The 23,267-nt window shown below is 39.9% G+C and overlaps 2 protein-coding genes across 7 annotated transcripts in view; both read left to right on the plus strand.

Annotated features, from left to right (window-relative positions):
• The window catches only part of UEVLD (UEV and lactate/malate dehyrogenase domains), a 59,207-nt gene extending 51,953 nt beyond the window's left edge, over positions 1 to 7,254 (plus strand). For 4 of the 5 annotated variants that reach the window (XM_025928460.2, XM_086677834.1, XM_086677831.1 and 1 more), the window contains 2 exons: positions 2,640 to 4,005; positions 4,245 to 7,254. In XM_025928460.2, the coding sequence (XP_025784245.2) occupies positions 2,640 to 2,807 (168 nt within the window). In that variant the 3' untranslated portion in view covers positions 2,808 to 4,005; positions 4,245 to 7,254. Of the gene's footprint in view, positions 1 to 462; positions 2,362 to 2,639; positions 4,006 to 4,244 lie in introns of those variants that run through there. The other variant, XM_086677833.1, reaches the window with a different exon arrangement.
• A 1,033-nt stretch (positions 7,255 to 8,287) lies between these two features.
• Positions 8,288 to 23,267, plus strand: part of TSG101 (tumor susceptibility 101) — a 58,460-nt gene continuing 43,480 nt past the window's right edge. For both annotated transcript variants that reach the window (XM_086677837.1, XM_025928146.2), the window contains exons 1-4: positions 8,288 to 8,441; positions 12,638 to 12,722; positions 14,963 to 15,028; positions 17,663 to 17,826. In XM_086677837.1, the coding sequence (XP_086533963.1) occupies positions 8,400 to 8,441; positions 12,638 to 12,722; positions 14,963 to 15,028; positions 17,663 to 17,826 (357 nt within the window). In that variant the 5' untranslated portion in view covers positions 8,288 to 8,399. The remainder of the gene's footprint in view (positions 8,442 to 12,637; positions 12,723 to 14,962; positions 15,029 to 17,662; positions 17,827 to 23,267) is intronic.

Consider the following 23,267-nt stretch of genomic DNA (forward strand, 5'->3'; position numbering starts at 1 on the left):
GTTCACTTTGTCCTTTACCACTTTATCCCAAGAATAAAGTCCCTAAGGGGCGCCTGGGTGGCGCAGTTGGTTAAGCGTCCGACTTCAGCCAGGTCACGATCTCGCGGTCCGTGAGTTCGAGCCCCGCGTCAGGCTCTGTGCTGATGGCTCAGAGCCTGGAGCCTGTTTCCGATTCTGTGTCTCCCTCTCTCTCTGCCCCTCCCCCGTTCATGCTCTGTCTCTCTCTGTCCCCAAAAAAATAAATAAACGTTGAAAAAAAAAATTTAAAAAAAAAAAAAAAAAGAATAAAGTCCCTAAAGCACAGCTAAGACAAGGCACAAATGCTTAACCAATTTTCTTGAAAACTTCAGAATATCAGGATGAAAATAAAACATGGAAAGGAAAACTTAAAACAGGTTACTGTATTTGACTGGGCCCCTCCCCAGGGAATCCACTCTGACCATCTTTTTTCTTGGCCCACAGCCTGCTACCCATATGGCAGGGGCCTAGCTTATCTCCACACAAAGTGGCTGTCTCTGACCAGCTTCCTCCTATTTCACACAAATTTTCTGAAACAACGAGTTTAGAAATTAAATAATGAAAGCTTCTGAAGGAAACTGAAGAAGATACAAAGAAATGGAAAATATTCCATGCTCATGGATTGGAAGAATAAATATTGTTAAAATGTCAGTACTACCCAAAGCAATCTACACATTCAATGCAATCCCAATCAAAGTTGCACCAGCATTCTTTTTGAAGCTAGAACAAGTAATCCTAAAATTTGTAGGGAACCACAAAAGACCCCGAATAGCCAAAGTAATATTGAAGAAGAAGACCAAAGTGGGAGGCATCACAATCTCAGACTTTAGCCTCTACTACAAAGCTGTAATCATCAAGACAGTGTGGTATTGGCACAAAAGCAGACACATAGACCAATGGAACAGAATAGAGAATCCAGAATTGGACCCACAAATGTATGGCCAACTAATCTTTGACAAAGCAGGAAAGAATATCCAATGGAAAAAAGACAGTCTCTAACAAATGGTGCTGGGAGAACTGGACAGCAACATGCAAAAGAATGAAACTAGACCACTTTCTTACACCATTCACAAAAATAAACTCAAAATGGATGATGGACCTGAATGTGAGACAGGAAACCATCAAAACCCTAGAGGAGAAAGGAGGAAAAAACCTCTCTGACCTCAGCCACAGCAATTTCTTACTTGACACACCTCCACAGGCAAGGGAATTAAAAGCAAAAATGAACTATTGGGACCTCATGAAGATAAAAAGCTTCTACACTGCAAAGGAAACAATCAACAAAACTAAAAGGCAACTGACGGAATGGGAAAAGATATTTGCAAATGACATATCGGATAAAGGGCTAGTATCCAAAATCTATAAAGAACTCATCAAACTCCACACCCCAAAAACAAATAATCCAGTGAAGAAATGGGCAGAAGACATGAATAGCCCCTTTTCCAAAGAAGACATCCAGAAGGCCAACAGGCACATGAAAAGATGCTCAATGTCACTCCTCATCAGGGCAATACAAGTCAAAACCACACTGAGATACCACCTCACGCCGGTCAGAGTGGCTAAAGTCAACAAATCAGGAGATTATAGATGCTGGCGAGGATGTGGAAAAACAGGAACCCCGTTGCACTGTTGGTGGGAATGCAAAGTGGTGCAGCCACTCTGGAAAACAGTGTGGACGTTCCTCAAGAAATTAAAAATAGACCTACCCTATGACCCAGCAATAGCACTGCTAGGAATTTACCCAAGGGATACAGGAGTGCTGATGCATAGGGGCACTGGTACCCCAATGTTTATAGCAGCACTTTCAACAATAACCAAATTATGCAAAGAGCCTAAATGTCCATCAACTGATGAATGGATAAAGAAGATGTGGTTTATATATACAATGGAATACTACTTGGCAATGAGAAAGAATGAAATGTAGCCATTTGTCGCAACGTGGATGGAACTGGAGAGTGTTATGCTAAGTGAAATAAGGCAGAGAAAGACAGATACCCTATGTTTTCATTCATATGTGGATCCTGAGAAACTTAACAGAAGACCATGGGGGAGGGGAATGGGGAAAAAAAAAAGAGAGGGAAGGAGGCAAACCATAAGAGATTTTTTAAAATGTTTTTATTTATTTAATGTTTTTATTTATTTAATGAGAGAGATTGACAAGTGTGAGCAGGGGAGGGACAGAGAGGGGAAGACACAGAATCTGAAGCAGGCTCCAGGCTCTGAGCTGTCAGCACAGAGCCCGACGTGGGGCTTGAACCCACGAACCGTGAGATCATGACCTGAGCCGAAGTCGGATGCTCAACCGACTCAGCCACCCAGATGCCCTAACCATAAGAGACTCTTAAATACTGAGAACAAACTGAGGGTTGATGGGGAGTGGAGGAGAGGGGAAAGTGGGTAATGGGCATTGAGTAGGGCACCTGTTGGGATGAGCACTGGGTGTTGTATGGAAACCAATTTGACAATAAATTACGTTTAAAAAAAATTAAATAACGAAAAAAGTTTTTAGAAGTTCAACTTGTACTGGAACTAGAAAAGCAAAGGAGCTATCCATATTTATGATATTAATTTTTTGCAGTGATTTAGCTCTATCATAATCCCTGGGTTTTTTTTCATTTCAGGGATATTATGATATAAACAATGAAGTGTTTTTAAGTTTGCCTTGCATCCTTGGATCCAGTGGAGTATCTGAAGTCATCCAAAGCACAGTGAAGGAAGATACAGCAACTGAGAAACTCCAAAGCAGTGCATCATCAATCCATGGTCTCCAACAACAGTTAAAACTTTGATCCTAAAGTACAGAGTTACCTGAAAGGAAAGGTCATTTAATTTTGCCAACACATACAGGGTTGAGAACTTCTGTATCTTATTAGCTACCCTTACAAACTGCTTGGTTAAGATAGACGGTTTCCAGTTAGCGCTGTAATTTGAATCCTTAGGGAGTTAGATAAGGAGGGGGAAGAAATCTAATTTTCTTTGTCATTCTTGAGATATCTAAACTGTTCTTTAAATCTATAGAAGATGTAGACATTCATCTACAATCTACAATATGCATCATTTAAATTTATGGATCCTCATCTAAAAGCACATTCAGCACTTTGGGAATATTTTGAAAGTAATACACTTTTAAAAGAAAATTACTCTTTATTACAATAAACATGATAAGCTGAAGGTCCAGTATTGGTTTACAGAATCTGTGCTGGTGTGCTTTCAAGAGATCCACAGCTTAAGGTATTGTTTCTTCTTTAAAATAAAATCGGTAGTAATAGGAAAGCATTTTGTTTTCCCTCTTTAAATTAATTAGCTAACCCTGGGTGTCTCAGTTGGTTAAGCCTCCAACTCTTGATTTCAGCTCAGGTCATGATCTCCCTATTCATGAGATCAAGCCCCACATCAGGCTCTGTGTTGATGGTGCAGAGCCTGCTTGGGATTCTCTCTCCCTCTCTCTCCCTGCCTCTCTCTCTCAAAGTAAATTTTAAAACCTTAAAAAAAATTAACTAGCTACTGAAAAGTAAAAAAAAGAATTTTATGTGCATTTTAAAATATTAAAAGGGAAGGTAAAATTTTTATTATTTGAAGAAAAAGCAATTTCCAGTGGGACTGTCCTTTTTGAAATTTTCTATAACCTCTTCTTGGGATATATAATAGATCTCTAACATCTCAAAAACCAACTATACTGCTAGTAGCATAGAGAAATGTGTATTTAAAAAAATTTTTTTTAAGTTTATTTACTTTTGAGAGAGAAAGACCGAGCATGAGCAGGGGAGGGGCAGAAAGAGGCAGACTCAGAATCCAAAGCAGGCTCCAGGCTCCAAGCTGTCAGCACAGAACCCTACGCAGGGCTCAAACTCACAAACTGTGAGATCATGACCTGAGCCGAAGTTGGACGCTTAACCAACTGAGCCACCAAGGCGCCCTGAGAAATATGTATTTTTAGTGGAAACAGATTATGAATAAACGCCAAGCAATTTAAGTTTAAAATATGAGGCTTTCCTGGGGCGCCTGGGTGGCGCAGTCGGTTAAGCGTCCGACTTCAGCCAGGTCACGATCTCGCGGTCCGTGGGTTCGAGCCCTGCATCAGGCTCTGGGCTGATGGCTCAGAGCCTGGAGCCTGTTTCCGATTCTGTGTCTCCCTCTCTCTCTGCTCCTCCCCCGTTCATGCTCTGTCTCTCTCTGTCCCAAAAATAAATAAACGTTCAAAAAAAAATTAAAAAAAAAAATATGAGGCTTTCCTGAAAACCATTAGTCGTAAGGGGAAGAGGATGGATGGATTGGCTATTCTGAGCAAATCCTTTAACCCCTCCTGAAGAAATGATTCAGAGCACATATGCCTTGGTGATGGGTCAGTAACTGTATCTTCGTATATGAAAGATAGCATATTATTACAGACGTAACACACAACTAATTAGTAACGACTAATACCCAACACATTTCAGGTAGTGTGATGAGCATTTTATTATTTTATTGAATCCTGAAAATAATCCACTGGGGTTGGTTTTATCATTTTATAGAGGAGAAAATTGAGGTTTAGTGCCCAAGGTGTCACAGCCAAGAGGCACTTAAACACATAGCCTCTACTTTTTCTAAGCACTAGAAGGAAAAGCCTAACAGCCAAAATAGTTACCACAAGACCATAAAGCTGGGGTTCTATACACTATAGAAGGATTACTTCTATTCTCATGTAGAGGCTGACTTCATTTTTATTCCAACAGAGTTTTTTGAAAGACTGATTCCCTGACTTCCCATACTTGCCCTCAGCAAATAGCAGAGAGGAGTATACGATGAAATAGGCGTTCATTTAATCATTTATATAGTATTGCCTGGAAGCCTACAATACACCAGGCACCATACTGGGCACTGCAAATATAGTGGTGAGCAAACCTGGACTAGGTACAAGCCCTCATGGTCCATACAATCTAGTATGGGAGACATTGTAATCAAATCTCACAAATAAATGTACAATTGCAAGCGTAATAAGTACTGTGAAGAAATTCCCAGTGCTTTGAAAGCATATAATAGGCAAATCCAAAGCTGGTCGAGAGATAGGAGCCCAGTAGGGCAGACACATCCTAGTTAAAAAGAATCAAACTAATTCTGATTTAGTATAGTAATGAATGCTTATAACGATGAGCTTGAATCATAAAGTGAAATTATACCCAGTGTCCCATGTTTAAGAATGTAGAAGAGTATTTAATATGTTTGGAAAGATTCCCACCAGAATTAACTGGGATATAAACCCTTGGATGTTTGAAGAGATAAGCATTAGTTCTGTGTAAGTTCACTACATGGGTAGATTATTTTGGTGTCGCTCTTAACAGTGTATTCTCACTATCCTTTCGCACAAAATAGGGAAGTAAGACTAAAAGAACCATTTGTTGTATTTTTTAAACTAGCCTTTTCTAATATCTGTGATCTATTTAGAAATTAGATAATTTCTACTATCTAATTTCTAATACCCTCTTGAACAACAACCTAACTGCAGGATACTGTGTAATAGATCAATTACCAGGAGTTCACCATGTTAATTGCAAATTAAGGTCAATGCAATGCAACAAACAATTACTGAGCATCTACTGTTATTCCAAATACTGTGTTAGAATTTGAGTACTCAAAGTTGAGTAATAGTCCTTGCCCGACAGAAGCCCACCTTATAGAAATAATTCTGTCAGTTATTTCCTTAAGTGTTGACTATTAGCAGTTGTGTTGTAGGTTTCATATGTAAGTCAAGAAACGGTACCACCACATTACTTCGCTATGATTTGGTGATAATTGCCAGTCACGGTTGTGATATTAACGTTCACTTCTTAATTTTTCCAAAGTCATGGAGTGTCTTCTTACGATTCTTAGTGGGGCTTGGATTAAAATGCTTCTTTGATTTTATAATGCAGAGGTTAATATTTTCCAGTTTACATTGTAGTTTTCCTCAAATATCAAGAACAATGAATAAAATAAACTTTGACTTTAAAATCACCCAAAGACGCCTAATTTATTGAGTGGAAGGAAATGTATGCAGATTGAGGAGAAAGTTTCTTTTATACACTTCATGCAGTACCCAGGATATTTAAGTGGCTTAAGTGCAAAATTAAGAGACTAGCTTTTGTTAATTGTTTTCCAACTTTTAAAAATTACTTTTAGCAAGAAAACTTTTTTTTTTAACGTTTATTTATTATTGAGAGACAGAGCATGAGCATGAGCATGGGAGGGGCAGAGAGATGGAAGACACAGAATCCGAAGCAGGCTCCAGGCTCTGAGCTGTCAGCACAGAGCCCAATGTAGGGCCGGAACCCACAAACCGCAAGATCATGACCTGAGCAGAAGTCGGACGCTTAACCGACTGAGCCACCCAGGCACCCCTAACAAGAAAACTTTTTAAACAATGTTATTACCTGCACTCTCCCAATTGATAAAGTGCAGTTACTTTGAGGGTACTCCTGAGTAAGCTATGGTTTTAAGACCACTTTGGAAACGACTTTGCTTTTAAGTGACATAAACGGTGCAGTGGAAGGATAGACTGCCCTATAATTTGGTTTGACTGGTGCTGTATGCTTAACTAACACATGGTGTCCATATCCAAAACAATAATACCTATTGGGATAGCCTGTGCATGTGTGTGTTGGCAGTAATTTAAAATGATACGTCCACATGGTTTTAATTATGCCCTCTGTGTTTGTGACCTCACTTAGATGCCAATTTAGAAGAGAATTAAGGGTGCCTGGGTGGCTCAATCGGTTAAGCGTCCAGCTTAGCTCAGGTCGGGATCTCAAGGTTGGTGAGTTCCAGCCCCGCATTGGGCTCTGTGCTGACAGCTTGGAGCCTGGAGTCTACCTCAGATTCTGTGTGTGTCTCTCTCTGCCCCTCCCCGGCTCATACTCTGTCTCTCTGTCTCTCTCTCTCTCAAAAATAAACTGTAAAAAAAAAAAAAAAAATTAGAAGGGAATTAATACCACAGCCTGTTCCTCACTGGCACTAAGCTAAAATCGTCCAAATTATCATACTTCATGTCACCAAACCCGAGCTTTAAAATAGCTTGAGAGGACAACAGGGTTACTGGTGGGGTGTTGAGTGAGGGGATGGGCTAAATGGGTGATGGGCATTAAGGAGGGTACTTGTTGGGATGAGCACTGGGTGTTACGTGTAAATGATGAATCACTAAACTCTATTCCTGAAATCATTATTACACTATATGTTAACTAATCTGGATTTAAATAAAAATAAATAATAAATAAATACCTTGAATGACACTGTGTGCTTATAAAACTGGTGGTGAGTGCAATAATGACTAATGTAAATGACTATGAAGAACGTTTATGGGTAGTAGAAATTCAGTTAAGATCAAGCACCTACTCTTGCTCTGTTCAAGGATGAGGATCTTAAGGTGAGCCTGCCCTCCAAGACTTGGGCTCTGACAGTGGCAGGCTAGTATGCAAATGTAGTGCAAGGCAGAATGCGGCCTGTATTAGATTTATGCCTAGGCACAGAGTTCTGACTTGGCGGAATGGTTTCCCAGAGAAGAAATCCCCGTCTGGGGGGCTCCTGGGTGCCTTAGTCGGTTGAGCCTCCGACTTCGGCTCAGGTCATGATCTCCCGGTTTGTGAGTTCGCGCCCAGTGTTGGGCTCCATGCTGACAGCTCAGAGCCTGGAGCCTGCTTCGGATTCTGTGTGTGTCTCTCTCTGCTTCTGTCCCTCCCCCACTCACTCTGTCTCTCCTTGAAAAATAAACATTAAAAAAGAAAGAAAGAAAGAAAGAAAGAAATCACCGTCTGGATTCCTGGGAAACCAGGGCTCTGCACTTTGCCCTTGTGAATGTAGTATGAAAGATTTTTAAGCTAACAAAACAAAAACCTGGTAATCAGAGAGACCCTGGGCATCATGTAATGCTAGCCTCTCATCTCAGAGTTGGGGGAAAACTTTAGCCCCGATTACAAGTGCACTTGCCTTCTATTCTCACAAGGGCAAGTTAGGCGCACAACAGTTTTAGGATTCCCAAAGCACGTGATTGATGGTCATTAACGCTCACTAGCAAAACCTTCCTACTTCCCCTCCCTGCACCTGCTCCCTTAGTCTAAGGCAACCGTGAAACACCTGATCTTATCCTGTCCCAGGGTTTCGACCCTCACAACAGGTTTGTCCTGATCACTGGGACCCGACCCGGCCTACCGAACGGAGCCCATCAAGATACGAGTCGGAACCCACCCCACGCCCCGCCACCCGGAAGTGACGTCAGGGAAGCGGAAGAGCTGGCCTGGTGGCCGACTTCCTGTTGTTAGAGGCGGGGGGGTGGGGGGCTGGCTACTAGGTGTGTGATTGTGTGGGGCGGCCTGGGGCGGCCCCGGAGCGGCTGACCCTCTGCCTGCGGGGACGGGAGTCGCCAGGCGGCCGCCATGGCGGTGTCAGAGAGCCAGCTCAAAAAAATGGTGTCCAAGGTGAGTCCTCAGCGCGCCGGCCACCCGGCGCGCGCCCACCACTCCCCTCGGCGCCCGGCGGGGCCTGGCCGGACTCAGCCCAGAGTGCTTCCCCGGCCGGAGGCCCAGTGCCGTCCTCTGTCGCCTTTGCGGCCCCGAGATGCCTGTCGCCTTGTGCCGGAATCCCCGATACGTGGCCAGGGGAGGTTGGGGGGCGGCGACGGTCAACAAAGGCGCGGAACCGAGGCCGCCTGCCACCTGCCGCCCGCCCTCCTCTCTGCGGGTAGAGTTTGGAACAGTCTGTGGGGCAGTTTAGTTTTCTTCCTAGTTTTTATAAACACAGAGAGGGGGTTGGACTTAATTCTCGGTCTGAGGCATTCCACTTTTGTCCCGGTGTAGGGATCCGTCAGTCTTCGCCCTTACGTCCCGGCCCCCAGAGATTGTGTCCTTTTCAGTTTTGTCTTTTTCACACAGCTCAGCACCCGACCCGCGGAGGTCAGGAACTGTTGATTGAATCGGTTCAATTATAAGTAAAAACGTCCAGAGAAGCCTAAATACCAGTACCTCACTACCTCGATGGAATAAATAGAATTCCATGACCGCCTCAGAGACTTTGATTTGCTGAGAATAACCGCCTTTAATGAATTGTAGGCTTCTTACAACGCGAACTTCTTTGCTTTGAACTTAATTTTTAATCTTCACAGTTCAAGACCGGTGTATTTTTTTTTTTAATTCTTAAAAAGTAGATAGACATTTTGTATTTTAAAGCCATGAATTATTTTGATAATTACTTTAAGTGTGGCACCTGATAACAGTGAACTGACTTCAGGTGGGGGTTTTTCTTTCGATTTACTAATTAGGAATAAGGTGTGTGTGAGGGGGTTGAGAGTTGACTCTTCTCCAGTTCAACGGGTTAGCTTTGGAGACTTTTGTCAAAGCAAGAATGGTAGGAATCGAAATAGTTTAAGCAGTTTTCATTATTAACAAAACTCACTATTATGTATAAATTTATTTCTTTGAAAAATGTACTATTCCTCCCCAGTAAAACAGTCCCCATAGCCATTGGTTGAAGAGCAAATAACCTGTAAAGAGAAAGTTTTGGTTTTCAAAATAAAATTTCTCTTGGTTGTCTAATTTCTTCTAGGCTTCTTGATTTTCTTTTGATAGTTCTCCTTAATTCCAGAGGACATTTGGGGGAACCCTAGTAGATTATGGCCCAGGTCTATGTTGAAAACATTTATACATCACTTTAAAAGACAATACATTGTTTTACATACGATGTAACTGACAAGTATTCGTTCCATGTCATTTTTGATGTTTAAATTGCTAGCATAGTCATTAAAGTCACTTATATTCCTTAGCCTGTATCTAGAAGTATATAAGGACAAGAATGTTCAAATAATGGTTTTGGATTTTAAAAACCATCATGAATCAAGTTTCCTAACCTTCCTGCAGAAGGACCTGCCTTCAAAGACAGGCAGAACATCTTTAGAAGATATTTTGTATCTCCACTTGCCTCCCCCTCCGTCCTCCTCCTTTTTTCCCTAAGAACAAAAAAAGGACATAGAGAAGAGGTGGGAGAGGACATTGTACCTAACTTTTGGTTCTTGGCCTAATATCTGAAAAACTGAGTCTCCTACAAGTGGTAATGTCAGTTCTGAGTATCAACTTCTTTTCTATCCAGCCTATGAATAGAGAAGTAGGAATAGTGAGTAGGATAATAAAAGTAGGGGCACCTGAGTAGCTCAGTCAGTTAAGCCTCTGACTTCAGCTCAGGTCATGATCTCATGGTTTGTGAGTTTGGGGCCACATCAGGCTCGGAGCTCACAGGGGAGCCTGCTTCGGATCCTCTGTCTCCCTCTCTCTGCCATTCCTCTGCTTGCTCTCTCTCTCTCAAAAATAAATAAACATTACAAGCTAATCATAAATGACCACATATTATATGATTCCATTTACATGAAACGTCCAGAATAGGCAAATTGATAGAAACAAAATAGCAGTTGTCTAAGGTGAATTGAGGGGGAGGGGGTAGTTACGAGGGAATGATTGCTAAAGGTACAAAAATGTTTTTTAATGTTTATTTTTGAGAGTGTGTGCAAGTGGGGGAGGGGCAGAGAGAGGGAGACAGGATTCCGAAGTGGCACCAACAGCAGAGACCCGGATGCAGGGCTGAACTCACAAACCCTGAGACCATGGCCTGAGCTGAAATCAGGAGTTGGATGCTTACCCAGCTGAGCCACCCACATGCCCCAGGGTACAAATTTCTTTTGGGGGTGATGAAAATATTCTAAAATTGTGGTTGCACAGCCCAGTACTGAAAACCATTGAACTTTGTATAATTCACGTTAAATGTGTGAATTATAGGGTATGTGAATTACTGATTATCTCAGTAAAGCTATTATCAACAGAAGGATGGGAGAGGGAATCTATAGATTAAAAGACACCTAAAAGACATCTAAACAAAATAGCAATGTATGGACTTTACCTGGATCTCTATTCAAACAAATATGACCGCGTCTTTGATAATATTAAGGAAACGGATTATTTTACTATAATAATAGTATTGTGGGTTTTTTAAAGTTTGTTTAAAGGTATACACAACTATTTATGGGTGACAGGATATGGTGTTACAGTTTGCTGCAGAATGATAAAGGAGGAGGAAAAGGTGAATGAGGTGATAGGTTAAGATTGGTTGTGAGTTGATTATCATTGAAGCTGGGTGTACGATATAGGGCGCTCATTGTACTATTCTGCCTACGTTTGGATATGTTTGAAATGTTCCATAATAAAAAAGTTCTAAAAAGAGAGAATAGGAAAAGAGCAACCACAGACAGCAAATTTAGGGAGCCCTTTGCAAGAGTTGCTATACAGGGGAACCGTGAGAAGTGTGGTTGTAGCTGCTGAGGAAGGGGGCTGGTCAGGAGCGTGTTTGTGCAAATAAGATGGTAGAAATAAGAACAGGTTTGTGTGCTAATAGGACTGATCCCATAGCATGGAACAAGTGGTACTTCGGGCCGAAAGAAGGCAAGAAATGCTGAAGGGTTTCCTTTCAGTAGACCTTCTGGATTGATTCCCTAATTTTTCTTGTGTTTTCTCCCTTACTGTCTGGCTACACTATGTCTTTTTGCACTAATCTCTGTGAGATTTCTTTGACCATATATTCTAATCCTCCTACTGCTTTCTTTCCCAACTGTCACATTTTTTGTGTCCAAGAGTCCTTTCTTCTCCGAGTGTTCTTATTTCATGAATGAAGGTGTTAAAGCTAAGTCTTTTTGAAGTTTTCTTCTGCTCCTTGCATTTTTTTCTGTTACTTCTTAATTCCTTCTTTTCTGTTTGTTTTGGTCTCTGACCTGTTTCTTGGAGTCTTTCTTTTTGGAGTAACTGATTGCATGCATGCATTTATTTATTTACTTACTTTCTAACGTGTATTTATTATTGAGAGAGAGCATGAGCATGGGAGGGACAGAGAGAGGGGGAGACACAGAATCTGAAGCATGCTCCAGGCGCAGCTGTCAGCACAGAGCCCGACGCGGGGCTCGAACTCACAAACCAGGAGATCATGATCTGAACAGAAGTCAGACGCTTAACCGACTGAGCCATGTAGGTTCCCGCTGATTGCTTCTTTTTAAGCGAGAAGTACTAAAAGCTGATTGAAAGCTTTGTGTGCAAGGATGGAGCTTGTTAGTTGGTGAGATTCGATAATTGTAATAAGATGGAGGTCGCCATCTCCTGTTCTCCTAATCCGTCAAGAATGTGTAAACCAGGTTCTTGTTTTCCTGGAGTGGAGTGGTACAAGGTGGGGGTATGAAAATACAGTACAATAAATGAAAACTTTCAAAATAATTGGTATTGACGATAAATGATGGAGTTTGGAGGAAAGGGAGAGATCATTATGGGCTAAAAGGACGTTGGGGAAAGGATTCATTAAGAAGGGGGAGAGAGGTGAAAGCTAGGTTTGAAAAAGGTTAAGATTTGATTTGGTGGAGGGTATTTCCAGTTGGAAAGAAGAGCTAAAATGGAGGTGAGTAAAGGGTTTGAATAGGTTGCTGGAGAGAAAGCTATCAAGGTTCTTTCAGGCTTTAATTAATGTTAATGATTAGGGAGAACCGTTATACTTTTAAGAAGAGTTCTATTAAGAAAATAGAATTTTGAAAATTAGGCAGTAAAATAATGTGCATTGGTTTTAAACTAAATTCCTGTGTGATTTTGCTTTTCAGTACAAATACAGAGACCTAACTGTACGCGAAACTGTCAATGTTATTACTTTATACAAAGATCTCAAACCTGTGTTGGATTCATATGGTGAGTTTATATAATAAAAATATCAATTGCTGTCCTTTGAGTTTACTCTTTTCTTTAATAATTGTAGGTTTCCCATTTTCCTCTAAGTTTGTTGGTGTTTCCTTTGTAGGACTGAACCTCCACCTAAACAAGTGTTGGACAAGAAATGACACGATCTAGTAATAACTTATTTGTTTAGCTATTTTAAGTTTTAAAAAAATACTCTAACAGAACTATGCAAATTTAGACCTAGAGGAGATCTTAAAAATAGTTTAGTTTATCATCTACCCAAATTTTATCCACAGTTATGAAGACTGTTTCTTGTGGGGATGGGAGGGATCAGTTTGAACAATCATAAACTAAACAAAATTAAATGGGTTTCTTTGCAGCAAGATTTCTGAGAGCCTATACTCACCAACAGAGAAGAGAAGAGAGTCAACTATACAGTATACCCTAAAGCTGATTAGCTATGGACGTTTTTTTTTTCCTCCCCAGAGCATCTCTTTATATTCCTAGGAACACATTTTGTAAAACAATATTCTGGAATACCTCTTTCATTTTATAGATGAGGAAAACAGTTTTTTAAATATGGTCCTTAATTCTATAGAGTAGATAGGTGACCACGTGTGTCCACTTTCTACTGAGATGAAATAAAATTGCGAGTTAAAAATGACAATACCTAGAGTTTTGTTTTTTTTTTTTTTCTTAAAAGGCCTTTTTTTCTTCACCAATCTTAATGTCATCTCTCCAACTCTGTGTCCTTATAAACCCCAAAAATGCCAGGGCCAAGGGAATACCCATGCTGCCTCCTGTCCATCATGAGGCTCTTGGCACCGAGGGCTAAGAGCTGAATTTTGTAGGTGAAACTGTCATTCTAAACTCCACTCACTCCAAGGGCTTTGAAAACATTAGGAGCTTGGTGACAAGAGGTGAGGGTTGATAGAGAGGCAGTCAGTCCTGAATTTTCCGAATAGCAAAGACATGAACAGGAATTCCTCTCCCAAACCGAGGGCATGATTCTCCTTCCTGTCCACATACTGTACTGTTGTACTTAGATCTGGGAAAAGCCTCATATTACCAAAATTAGAGTTAATTAATTAATTAATTATTTTTTTTTAACATTTATTTATTTTTGAGAGAGAGAGAGACAGAGCATGAACGGGGGAGGGGCAGAGAGAGGGGGAGACAAAGAATCAGAAGCAGGCTCCAGGCTCTGAGCCATCAGCCCAGAGCCTGACGCGGGGCTCGAACTCACGGACAGCGAGATCGTGACCTGAGTTGAAGTCGGACGCTTAACCGACTGAGCCACCCAGGCGCCCCAAAATTAGAGTTAATTTAAAAATGGCTTCCATAAGGGAAAAAAGTGACTGTGGCCAGAACTTTAAGTGTTTGGTTTTTACCGGATGCTAAAGAGTAAATATGCTTACCTAAACTGACAGACCCCAACATCACTGAGTAAATTTTATATAGGTTTGTATGGCTGGACCAAGTCTAAACCATTATTATCACCATGCTTTTAAAGTCGTGAAAGCCCTAAATTTAAATAAGGTGGTTTTTAGAAATGTACAAAATCAGGATAAATTATAGCACAGATTGTAATTGTCAATAGTAAGTAAAAGAACTGAGGTCAGCCTTGCAGTTCTGTGTCTTTGTACTGCACATTACAGCTTTTCCCCTGTGTGATACGGTGTTAATTCCAAATGATTATGACAAATAATAGCAGTCCATGTAATAATATAAATTACGTGCCTTAATTATAATCAATTACAGATAGAAAAACTTACATGATAGGAGAAACGTTTGTATCAAAAGATGACTATATTTGAGAACTTTAATACTGTGTTTTGATACTACATTCAGATTGAGAATGACATTGAGTAGGGATAAACATCTGAGCAATCTAAAACTGAATGATATTAGATTAACATTTAGTATGGTGTCAGTTGATAGTGTTTTTTAAGTAACTTCATAATCATATTAGTTGGGGACCCAGAGCTTATGTTTACCAGGACTGTAGCACTCACATTCATTTTTCCAAGTAATTCAAAGGATCTTTTCTTTACTCATTTAAAAACTGATCCCATTGAGTGAATCAACAAGGGATATTTTGTTGTTGGACAAAATGGATGATTAATGGACATTAACAAGTTCGCTCCTTTCAAGAGTAATCATGAATTTTAACCAGTGTTTCTGAAAGAATAACTTATATGGGAGTGTCTGTGAAGATGCTCAGGATTGAATCATTATTCTTTTCCTTTCAGTTTTTAATGATGGCAGTTCCAGGGAACTAATGAACCTCACTGGAACAATTCCTGTGCCTTATAAAGGTAAGCATCTTAAGTAATTTGTGTTTCCAGTATAGATGCATTGCAATTCACCTAGTAGGTTGCCAAAGAATTACAAGTAAATTAAACCTACTTTCTATGACTCTCATGATGATACAGATTTTTTTTTAATTTTTTTAACGTTTATTTATTGAGAGACAGAGACAGAGCATGATCAGGGGAGAGGCAGAGAGAGGGGGAGACACAGAATCTGAAGCAGGCTCCAGGCTCTGAGCAGTCAGCACAGAGCCTGACACGGGGCTCGAACTCACGAACCGTGAGATCATGACCTGAGCCGAAGTCAGACGCTTAACCGACTGAGCCACCCAGGTGCCCTGAGGATATAGATATTTTTAACTTTTTTTCTAATTGAACTTCATTTGGCAGCAGCACCTAATACTTTCACCTTTCCCCCCCGACTTCTTTATAAAGATATGTCAAGAAATAAATGCCTCGGTGCCCTGGAAGATTTTGATGTTTCATTGAATCAGAGAATCTTATAACTAGGAAGGATTTTTTTAAACAAAGATTTTATTCTTAAGTAACCTCTACGCCCAATGTAGGGGCTTGAATTCACAACCCCTGAGATGAAGAATCACGTGCTTTACCAACCAAGCCAGCCAGGTGCCCCTAGAAAGGGATTTTAGATGCCTTGTAGTTCAGCCTGCCATCCCATCCAGGCTTTTCCAACAGTGGGAAGCTGTATAGTATAGTGGCTAAGGTAGAGGCTTTAAAGTCAGGGCAGAGTGAGGTTTCACTTCTGTCTCTGTAATCCTGTCAGTTTTGTGATGTGACAATGGACATCGTAACAATTGGATAATAGAACTAACTCAAAAAAACGAATTCATTGTGATAATGTGAAGGACTTAGCACAGAGCCTGGGATGTAATAAACAGATATCAAAAGTAGCTATTATTTATGGCTATAATGTTGGTGATAATGCTGATGATGGATAATTAAGTCTCTCTTAGCCAGTCTCTGCTGGAATACTTACAGTGATAAGGGAGCATTCAGTTTCATAAACGATTGTTCTGTTTTTGGACAGTTCTGTGTCTTAATTATTCCTCGTGACTACCTAAGACCTGTGTCTGTGTAATATATCCATTGATTTTATATAGTACCTGTTGTGCATGAGGCATAGGGGATGGGGCTGTGGATACAAAGGTGAATAAAGGATGTGTCTTCTCTGGAAGAACTTACACAAGTAGGAGAAACGGAGGGAATAGTTATTTACAGTGTCCTGTAACTGCTGTATAATGATAAAATGTAAAGGTGCAATGAGATTACAGAGGAGAATAAGACCATGTGGGAAGATCATGGAGGAAATAAAATTTGAATTTGGTATAAAAGGATGAGTCAACCATTTATATCAGAATGGATGTTCCAGACAGAGAGAAAAAACACTTGAGCATTGGCATTGAATAAAGCAGCTATGATGAATTTAGGAAGGACTGAGTAAAATTCAAAATTATTGACTTTGCCCTCAGGAAGTAAACTTGGGTGGGAGAAATAGTTGTATGGTGGGGAGAGGGAGGCAGCAAACTATGGCATAATTAAAGATTATATATATATATATTTCATGTATATATGAATACATATTATATGAATATGAATGTATAATATATAAATATATATTAGAACATGTATGAAAAATATATAATCTAAACTACCTTTTCTCTTCCCTTACTGTCGTTCATATGGCATAGTTCCTAAGCCTAAGTAATTCTGTAGAATTCTTTATTGTCACAAAGCAGAGAATTCTGGGTAACTGAAATAAACTTATGTTTTATGTTAGGATATATTCTATTGGAGTTGTTTTTTTTTTTTTTTTTCCATTGTAGATGTAGTTTTGAGTAAAAAATAAATCCAAAGTCCCACAGCTGTCTGATTTAAGTGCAATTTATATGTATATATTCATGTGAAGTGAAACTGCTTCCAAAGGGGAAAAATGCATCTGAATTATGTTAGGTGATTCAAATGATTATTTGGGACATTGGGCTTTGAGCTTAGTAAGAAAAGGAGATGGCTTATGTTCAGTATGTTAACTGTTGTTCCTTTGAAACACTGTTCAGTTTGACTCCACTGAGTCTAATTCCTGAACTGAGAGAGACTCTGTTACCTAAAGCAAGAAACAGGGATGACATTGATTCTGAGTAACTGTCGCTGAAGATATCATAGGGACCGGTCAAGCTGTGGCCACCGATCAACATCTGTTTGGCAGTTTGTTTGGGTCTTATAGTCTGGCTTTTGGCAAGGGAGTTTCAAGTGTAGCTTCTTATGTCACTTTCTAATAGGACACCATAATCCGTAGTCTTCCTTTTATATCCCTTCCCAGTGAACCTTATAAACTGAAATGACAAGACTAAAGTTGCAAGGTTATCCATAAGATAACTTGCAAAGAATGTTTTTATAGCAGCAAGCAGACAGTGGCAGAGTAGTGATCAGTTAGCTCCTTAATCCTGCTGATGTATTTTACAAACTGAAAATTTGAGAAACACCTTAAACTGAACTTTGAAACCTAAAATATTTCTTGTGGTTTTCCTTCTAAGTGTTGCTTAGTTGTAGCTCTCTCTTGCTTACCTACTAAGCCATTATTAAAAAATAATAGAGTAATTGAAGTTTCTCTTTCTCTCTCAGGTAATATATATAATATTCCAATATGCCTGTGGCTGCTGGACACATACCCATATAATCCCCCTATCTGTTTTGTTAAACCTACTAGTTCAATGACTATTAAAACAGGAAAGCATGTTGATGCAAACGGGAAGATATATCTTCCTTATCTACATGAATGGAAACACGTAAGTATTAACAGTCTTCTGTGAATTTATTGCATTTTATCTATTTTGCTCCCTAGAATCTACTTTCTCTGTTAACACTCAAAGAGGATTCCCAAGAGGAGAGAGAAGTTCACATGAGATACCAATCACTGAGCTGGATGATTGGAAAAGGTTCTCCAAAAGCAATATATTTGTGTAGAGCTTGGTACTTTACAGAATATACATAGTCACTATTTTATTTGCTTGAGCTGAACCTTTAAGAATAGATGGGATTCACATAATGGGAAATGCATTTTAACAAGTAGTGTAGGTGGCATATATTTGTAAAACTGTTCAAATCTCATTACTCAGAGCATTCCTATCAAGTAGGAATAGTAGTACGAAACTTCTGTTTCTGTCTCTGCTGGTATAGCTCTGGCAGACCAATGTTACCGTCAAAGACAATTAGAAAAGTCAGAGTACAGACATCTGTGGAAGGCTTTGGAGAACTGTTGTGGCAATCAGGATTTGAGGGGCCAAGATCCTATAGAGAAGGGAACTGCAAAGAGATGAACCAACCTTCTGCCAACTTTCCCTACAGGTGTTTACTGATTCTTGATAGAGGGTGAGAGACTAAGAATCTGGGTTGGGGACGCTTAGCTCAGAGGGAAAGAAGCCTACAGAGTTTCTAGCAGTTTCACAGTGTTCAAAATACGACAGTCTGCTAACATAGCTAGTACTTTAGGAGCCAAGATAATAGGAGAAGAGGAAGCTACAAAGAAGCAAACCAGATAATCTGAGTTGCCCCCTCAAGCGATAAGCTGAATTCCAAGCTTCAAAGACAGGTTAAAAAGCTAAGCAGAAGCCTCTGAAAAACCTAGCCAAGTTTTCTGCAGTCCCAGGTTGAAGAGACACTAGGAGTTTGGAACCTTATCAAGGAGGAGGGGGGCACCCGGGTGGCTCAGTCACTTAAGCGTCCTACCCTTGGTATTGGTTCAGGTCATGATCTCACAGTTCCTAAGATCGAGCCCTGTGTTGGGCTCTGCACTGACAGCGTGGAGCCTGCTTGGGATTCTCTCTCTGTCCCTCTCTGCCCTTCCCCTGCTTGTGCACGCATGCTCTCGCTCTCTCTCTCTCAAAATAAAAACTTTTTTTAAAAAGAGGAGGGGTGTAAGTAAACATCCTAGGCTCTTAGATGATGTCACTGGAGGAACACACTCCAAGAGCCTTGAATCAGCTCAGTCTTGATTATATTAAGGTGATTCTCATAGTATCTGCCTGCCATAAGGTAAACCCTTCCTAGGGAAAGATAGTGTATAGAGCGTCTGTAATTTTTCAGTGTCCAGCATACAATTTAAAATTATCAAGCACGTCAAGAAAGAGGACAAAGAGGGGGAAAGAGACAAAGAGACAGTAGAAACTGGACACCACAACCCCCCGGTATTCCAGTTACCAGACACAGACTCGAAAATGATTGTGATTAATATGTTCAAGGTGGAGAATTATGTTAAAAAGGAACCAAGTGGAAATCTTAGACCTGGAAAAGAGAATAATACAAATTAAGAACTCAACACACAGGTTTAGTAGCAGATTGGATTCAGCAGAATAGAGAAGTAATGAACTGATAAATGAATACTTTATATTTTTTAATGCTAATGACTTATGAATAAACCTTACAAAAGATTTACAAGTCCATTATGGAAAAAAATTTTAATTTTATTGAAAGACCTTAAAGAAAGAAGACTTGAAGGAGAGAGAACCTTATTCATGGTTCTTTACGCTTTGGTCTTTGTCCTGATAGTTTTTGTTTCTTTGTATATTCGTTTGTTACTTTTGTAAACTTGATAAGCTGAATCTAAAATTTATATTGAGATGCAAAAGATTGAGCATAGCTAAGGCACTTTCCAAGAAGAATAAGGTAGAAGGGACTTGCCTTCCAGATGTCAAAATGTATTATAAAACTAGTAATTAAGACAGGAGGTAAGACAAACTTTTCAGTAATGGAGCTGGGGCAGTTGGATTCCTATTCATACAATACACAAAAATTTTAGGTAGATTGTGAAAAGCAAAAGGAAAAAAACAGTATAGAAGATTACCTTCATGATCTTGCAGTAAGTTTTTTTTTTTTTTTCCTAAGTTTATTTTATTTATTTTGAGAGAGGGAGAGGGAGGAAGAGAATCCATGCTCAGCGTTGGAGCCTGATGCAGGGCTTCATCCCACAACCATGAGATCATGACCTGAGCCAAAATCAAGAGTCAGTTGCTTAATCGACTGAGCCACGCAGATACCCCTGTTTTTGTTTTTGTTTATAACAAGACGCAAAGCATTTACTAATGCTTTGGAAAGGAAAGAATAATAAGTTTTACCTTAAACTTATACAAATTGAGAACTTCTATTAAAGACACATTGAAAAGTATGAAAAAACTAACCACAAACTGGAAGAATATATCTGTAATACTTAATACCCTCAGAATAATGTAGAATAATACCATCCAGAATGTAAAAATAACTTGGGAATCATAAAAGAAAGAACCCAGTAGAAAAATAGGTAAAACTCTTTTTTTTTTTTTTAAAGACTTAATATTTTTTTAAGTTTATTTATTTTGACAGAGAGAGTGGGCGAGAGGGAGAGAGAATCCTAAGCAGGCTCGGAGCTGTCAGCTCAGAGCCAGATGTTGGGCTCAATCTCGCGAACTGTGAGACCATGACCTGAGCCAAAATCTAGAGTCGGAAGTTTAACCAACTGAGCCACCCAGGGACCCTTAAATAAAACTGTTGAACAAGTACTTCACAAAAGAGAAATCCTCATTTCCAGTAAACATGGAAAGATGTTTAACCCTGCTAGTAGTGAGGGAAATATGTAAATTAAAATCACAATGAGATAACACTACATATCCATTAAATTTGTACTACCAATTGACAGTGTTAAAAGTTAGGGTATGGAGAAAGAGAATATCTCAGTGTCACCAGTGGGAGGTAAAACCAGTTTGGCATTACCTAGTAAAGTTGTGGGCACACACCCTATGACCTAGCAGTTCCACACGTAGGTATATGCCTCAGCACTTTGACATCATAGGTTGGTTAATTCTTCAACGTTTTTTTTATTTATTTATTTTTTTTGGGGGACAGAGAGAGACAGAGCATGAACGGGGGAGGGGCAGAGAGAGAGGGAGACACAGAATCGGAAACAGGCTCCAGGCTCCGAGCCATCAGCCCAGAGCCTGACGCGGGGCTCGAACTCACGGACAGCGAGATCGTGACCTGGCTGCAGTCGGACGCTCAACCGACTGCGCCACCCAGGCGCCCCATTGTTGGTTAATTCTTTATTGTGGAAGGGCTATCCTGTCCGTTGTAAAATGCAGGATCTCTGGCCTTTACCCACAAGATGCCGATAGCATAATGCCCAGCCGTGACGACCAAAATGTCTCTTGGCATTTCTGAAGATCCCCCAGGAGGCAAATCTATCACCCCCAGTTGAGAACCGCTGCACAAGAGTAACCCTGTACATACGTACTAAGAAATACAGCAAGAATCGCTATAGCCTACATTCCCGAAGATTGGAAGCAACTTTGCTGACCATTAAGGACAGGAAAAGGAATAAGGAAGTTGTAGTATTTTTACTACTGTATACACCAATGAAAACGAGTTAAATATAGCTATACTCTTTAAGAGGAATGTATCTTACAAACATGACTAAACAAAAGCAACAAATCTCAATAGATACACAGCTTTTGGTTAAATTCGTATGAAGTTCAAAAACAGGCCAGTTTAAACTTTAGGAAATCATTCATAAGGTAGTACATTTAAAGTAAAACAAAAGGAATGATTATCCACTAAATCAGAGAAGTGGTTTACCTCTTGAGTAGATAGAGGGGATGCAGTCTGGAGCTCCTAAATTACTGTCAGTCTTCTATTTCTTAACATGGATAATGGCTCCCAGGCATTTTCTTTATGATTACTCTTTAAAGTTACATATGTCATACATTCTGTATGTATGACAGATTTCACAAATCTCACAGAAAAGGCACAACGATGGCTAACTTTATGGTGTTCGGGGCTATACCATGAAGTATCCTGATTGTTAGCTAAGGACTTTGTCCTTCAGTAGACAGTTGGGAGTCATTTTTTAGACTTGAACAAGAGTAGTGTATTAGAAGCAATGAATATTAGGTATAATGTCTGATGAAGTGTACCAGATGAATACATTGATTTGCTAATAGTCACTAACTGCTTTAAAATGTAAATCCCAAACTGCTAAGAAGCTTAATACTGTAGAAGTTTCTTGCCCACGTTATAGTCCACTGGGAGTGTTCCTCATGGCAAGCAGCTTTCCTCTACTTGGTGCCAGGGACAGAGGCTCTTCCCAGTTTGTGGTACCACCATCTTCCAGGATGTAGGAGTCCCCTGCATTAAGGAAGACAAGCATTGAGAGAGTGGTAGAGGAACAACTCCCTTCTTATCCACCTTGGCTTAGAAGTTGTCACTTCTGCTTATGGTCCATTGATAAAACCCACTTGCAAGAAGGGCTGGAGTATATGGTCCCTGCCCAAACAGTTGATTCTCAGCAACAGCTCTCTATTATGGAAGAAGGAGCTTGAACTTTCATAGAAAACTCCCAGTGCTAAGTAAAACTGGAGGCCACTTGGGAGGCTGCTGCAATAATCTAGCATGACAGAACATAAAGTGGGGCTGCTGTCATTCAGCTTGGTCTTCCTGTTGAAATTGCTTATTGATCCTAATCCTGAATATGTATCCTGTACTACTTAGAATGTAAAATCTGACCTTTTTATTGCTTGCTGGAAAAACAAGTAAAAGGGGGTTTCAAGAAGAGAGGCATTTTACATGCAGGATTTTCAGTGGGAAAGCAATTTATCAAAGGTGTGGTCTATTTCAGTTGGTCCTTAGGCTGCAGTATTCCTACTTTTTTCATATCCTGTATCATTCTGAATTAGTCATTCTGAAATAGTTTGAATTCATGACCTGTTGCTTTGCATTATGCCAGGAAGCTGATATTAAAGATTAATGTTTCTTCCTTCAAAGAATTTTGTGTGAGATTAATGGTATGATAAAGAATTAAAATAAAACTAGGTCTGGCAAAACTGGTCATGAAAATACATGAACGAAGTACTGATTCATACTACAACCTGGATGAACTTTGAAAATCTTACACTAAGCGAAAGATGTCAGATATAAACGGTCACGTACTGTGTGATTCCATTTATATGAAATGTGCGGAATAGGTAAATCCATTGACAGAACATAGATTAATGGTTGCCAAGGGCTGTGGGTGGGGGTTTGGGGGGGATGGGAAGTGACTACTAATGGGTACGGGTTTCTTTTGGGGGTGATGAAAATCTTCTGGAATTAGATAGTGGTGATGGAAAAAAACACTGAACTATGTGTACTTTAGAAGGTAAATTTTATGGTATGCAAATTATGTCTCAATTTTTAAAACGTACGAAGTTATGGTTTAGGCTGGGAG

The sequence above is a fragment of the Puma concolor genome, chromosome D1 (assembly GCF_028749965.1).
Source record: "Puma concolor isolate L17-30 chromosome D1, mPumCon1.1.hap2, whole genome shotgun sequence".
Classification (NCBI taxonomy): domain Eukaryota; kingdom Metazoa; phylum Chordata; class Mammalia; order Carnivora; family Felidae; genus Puma; species Puma concolor.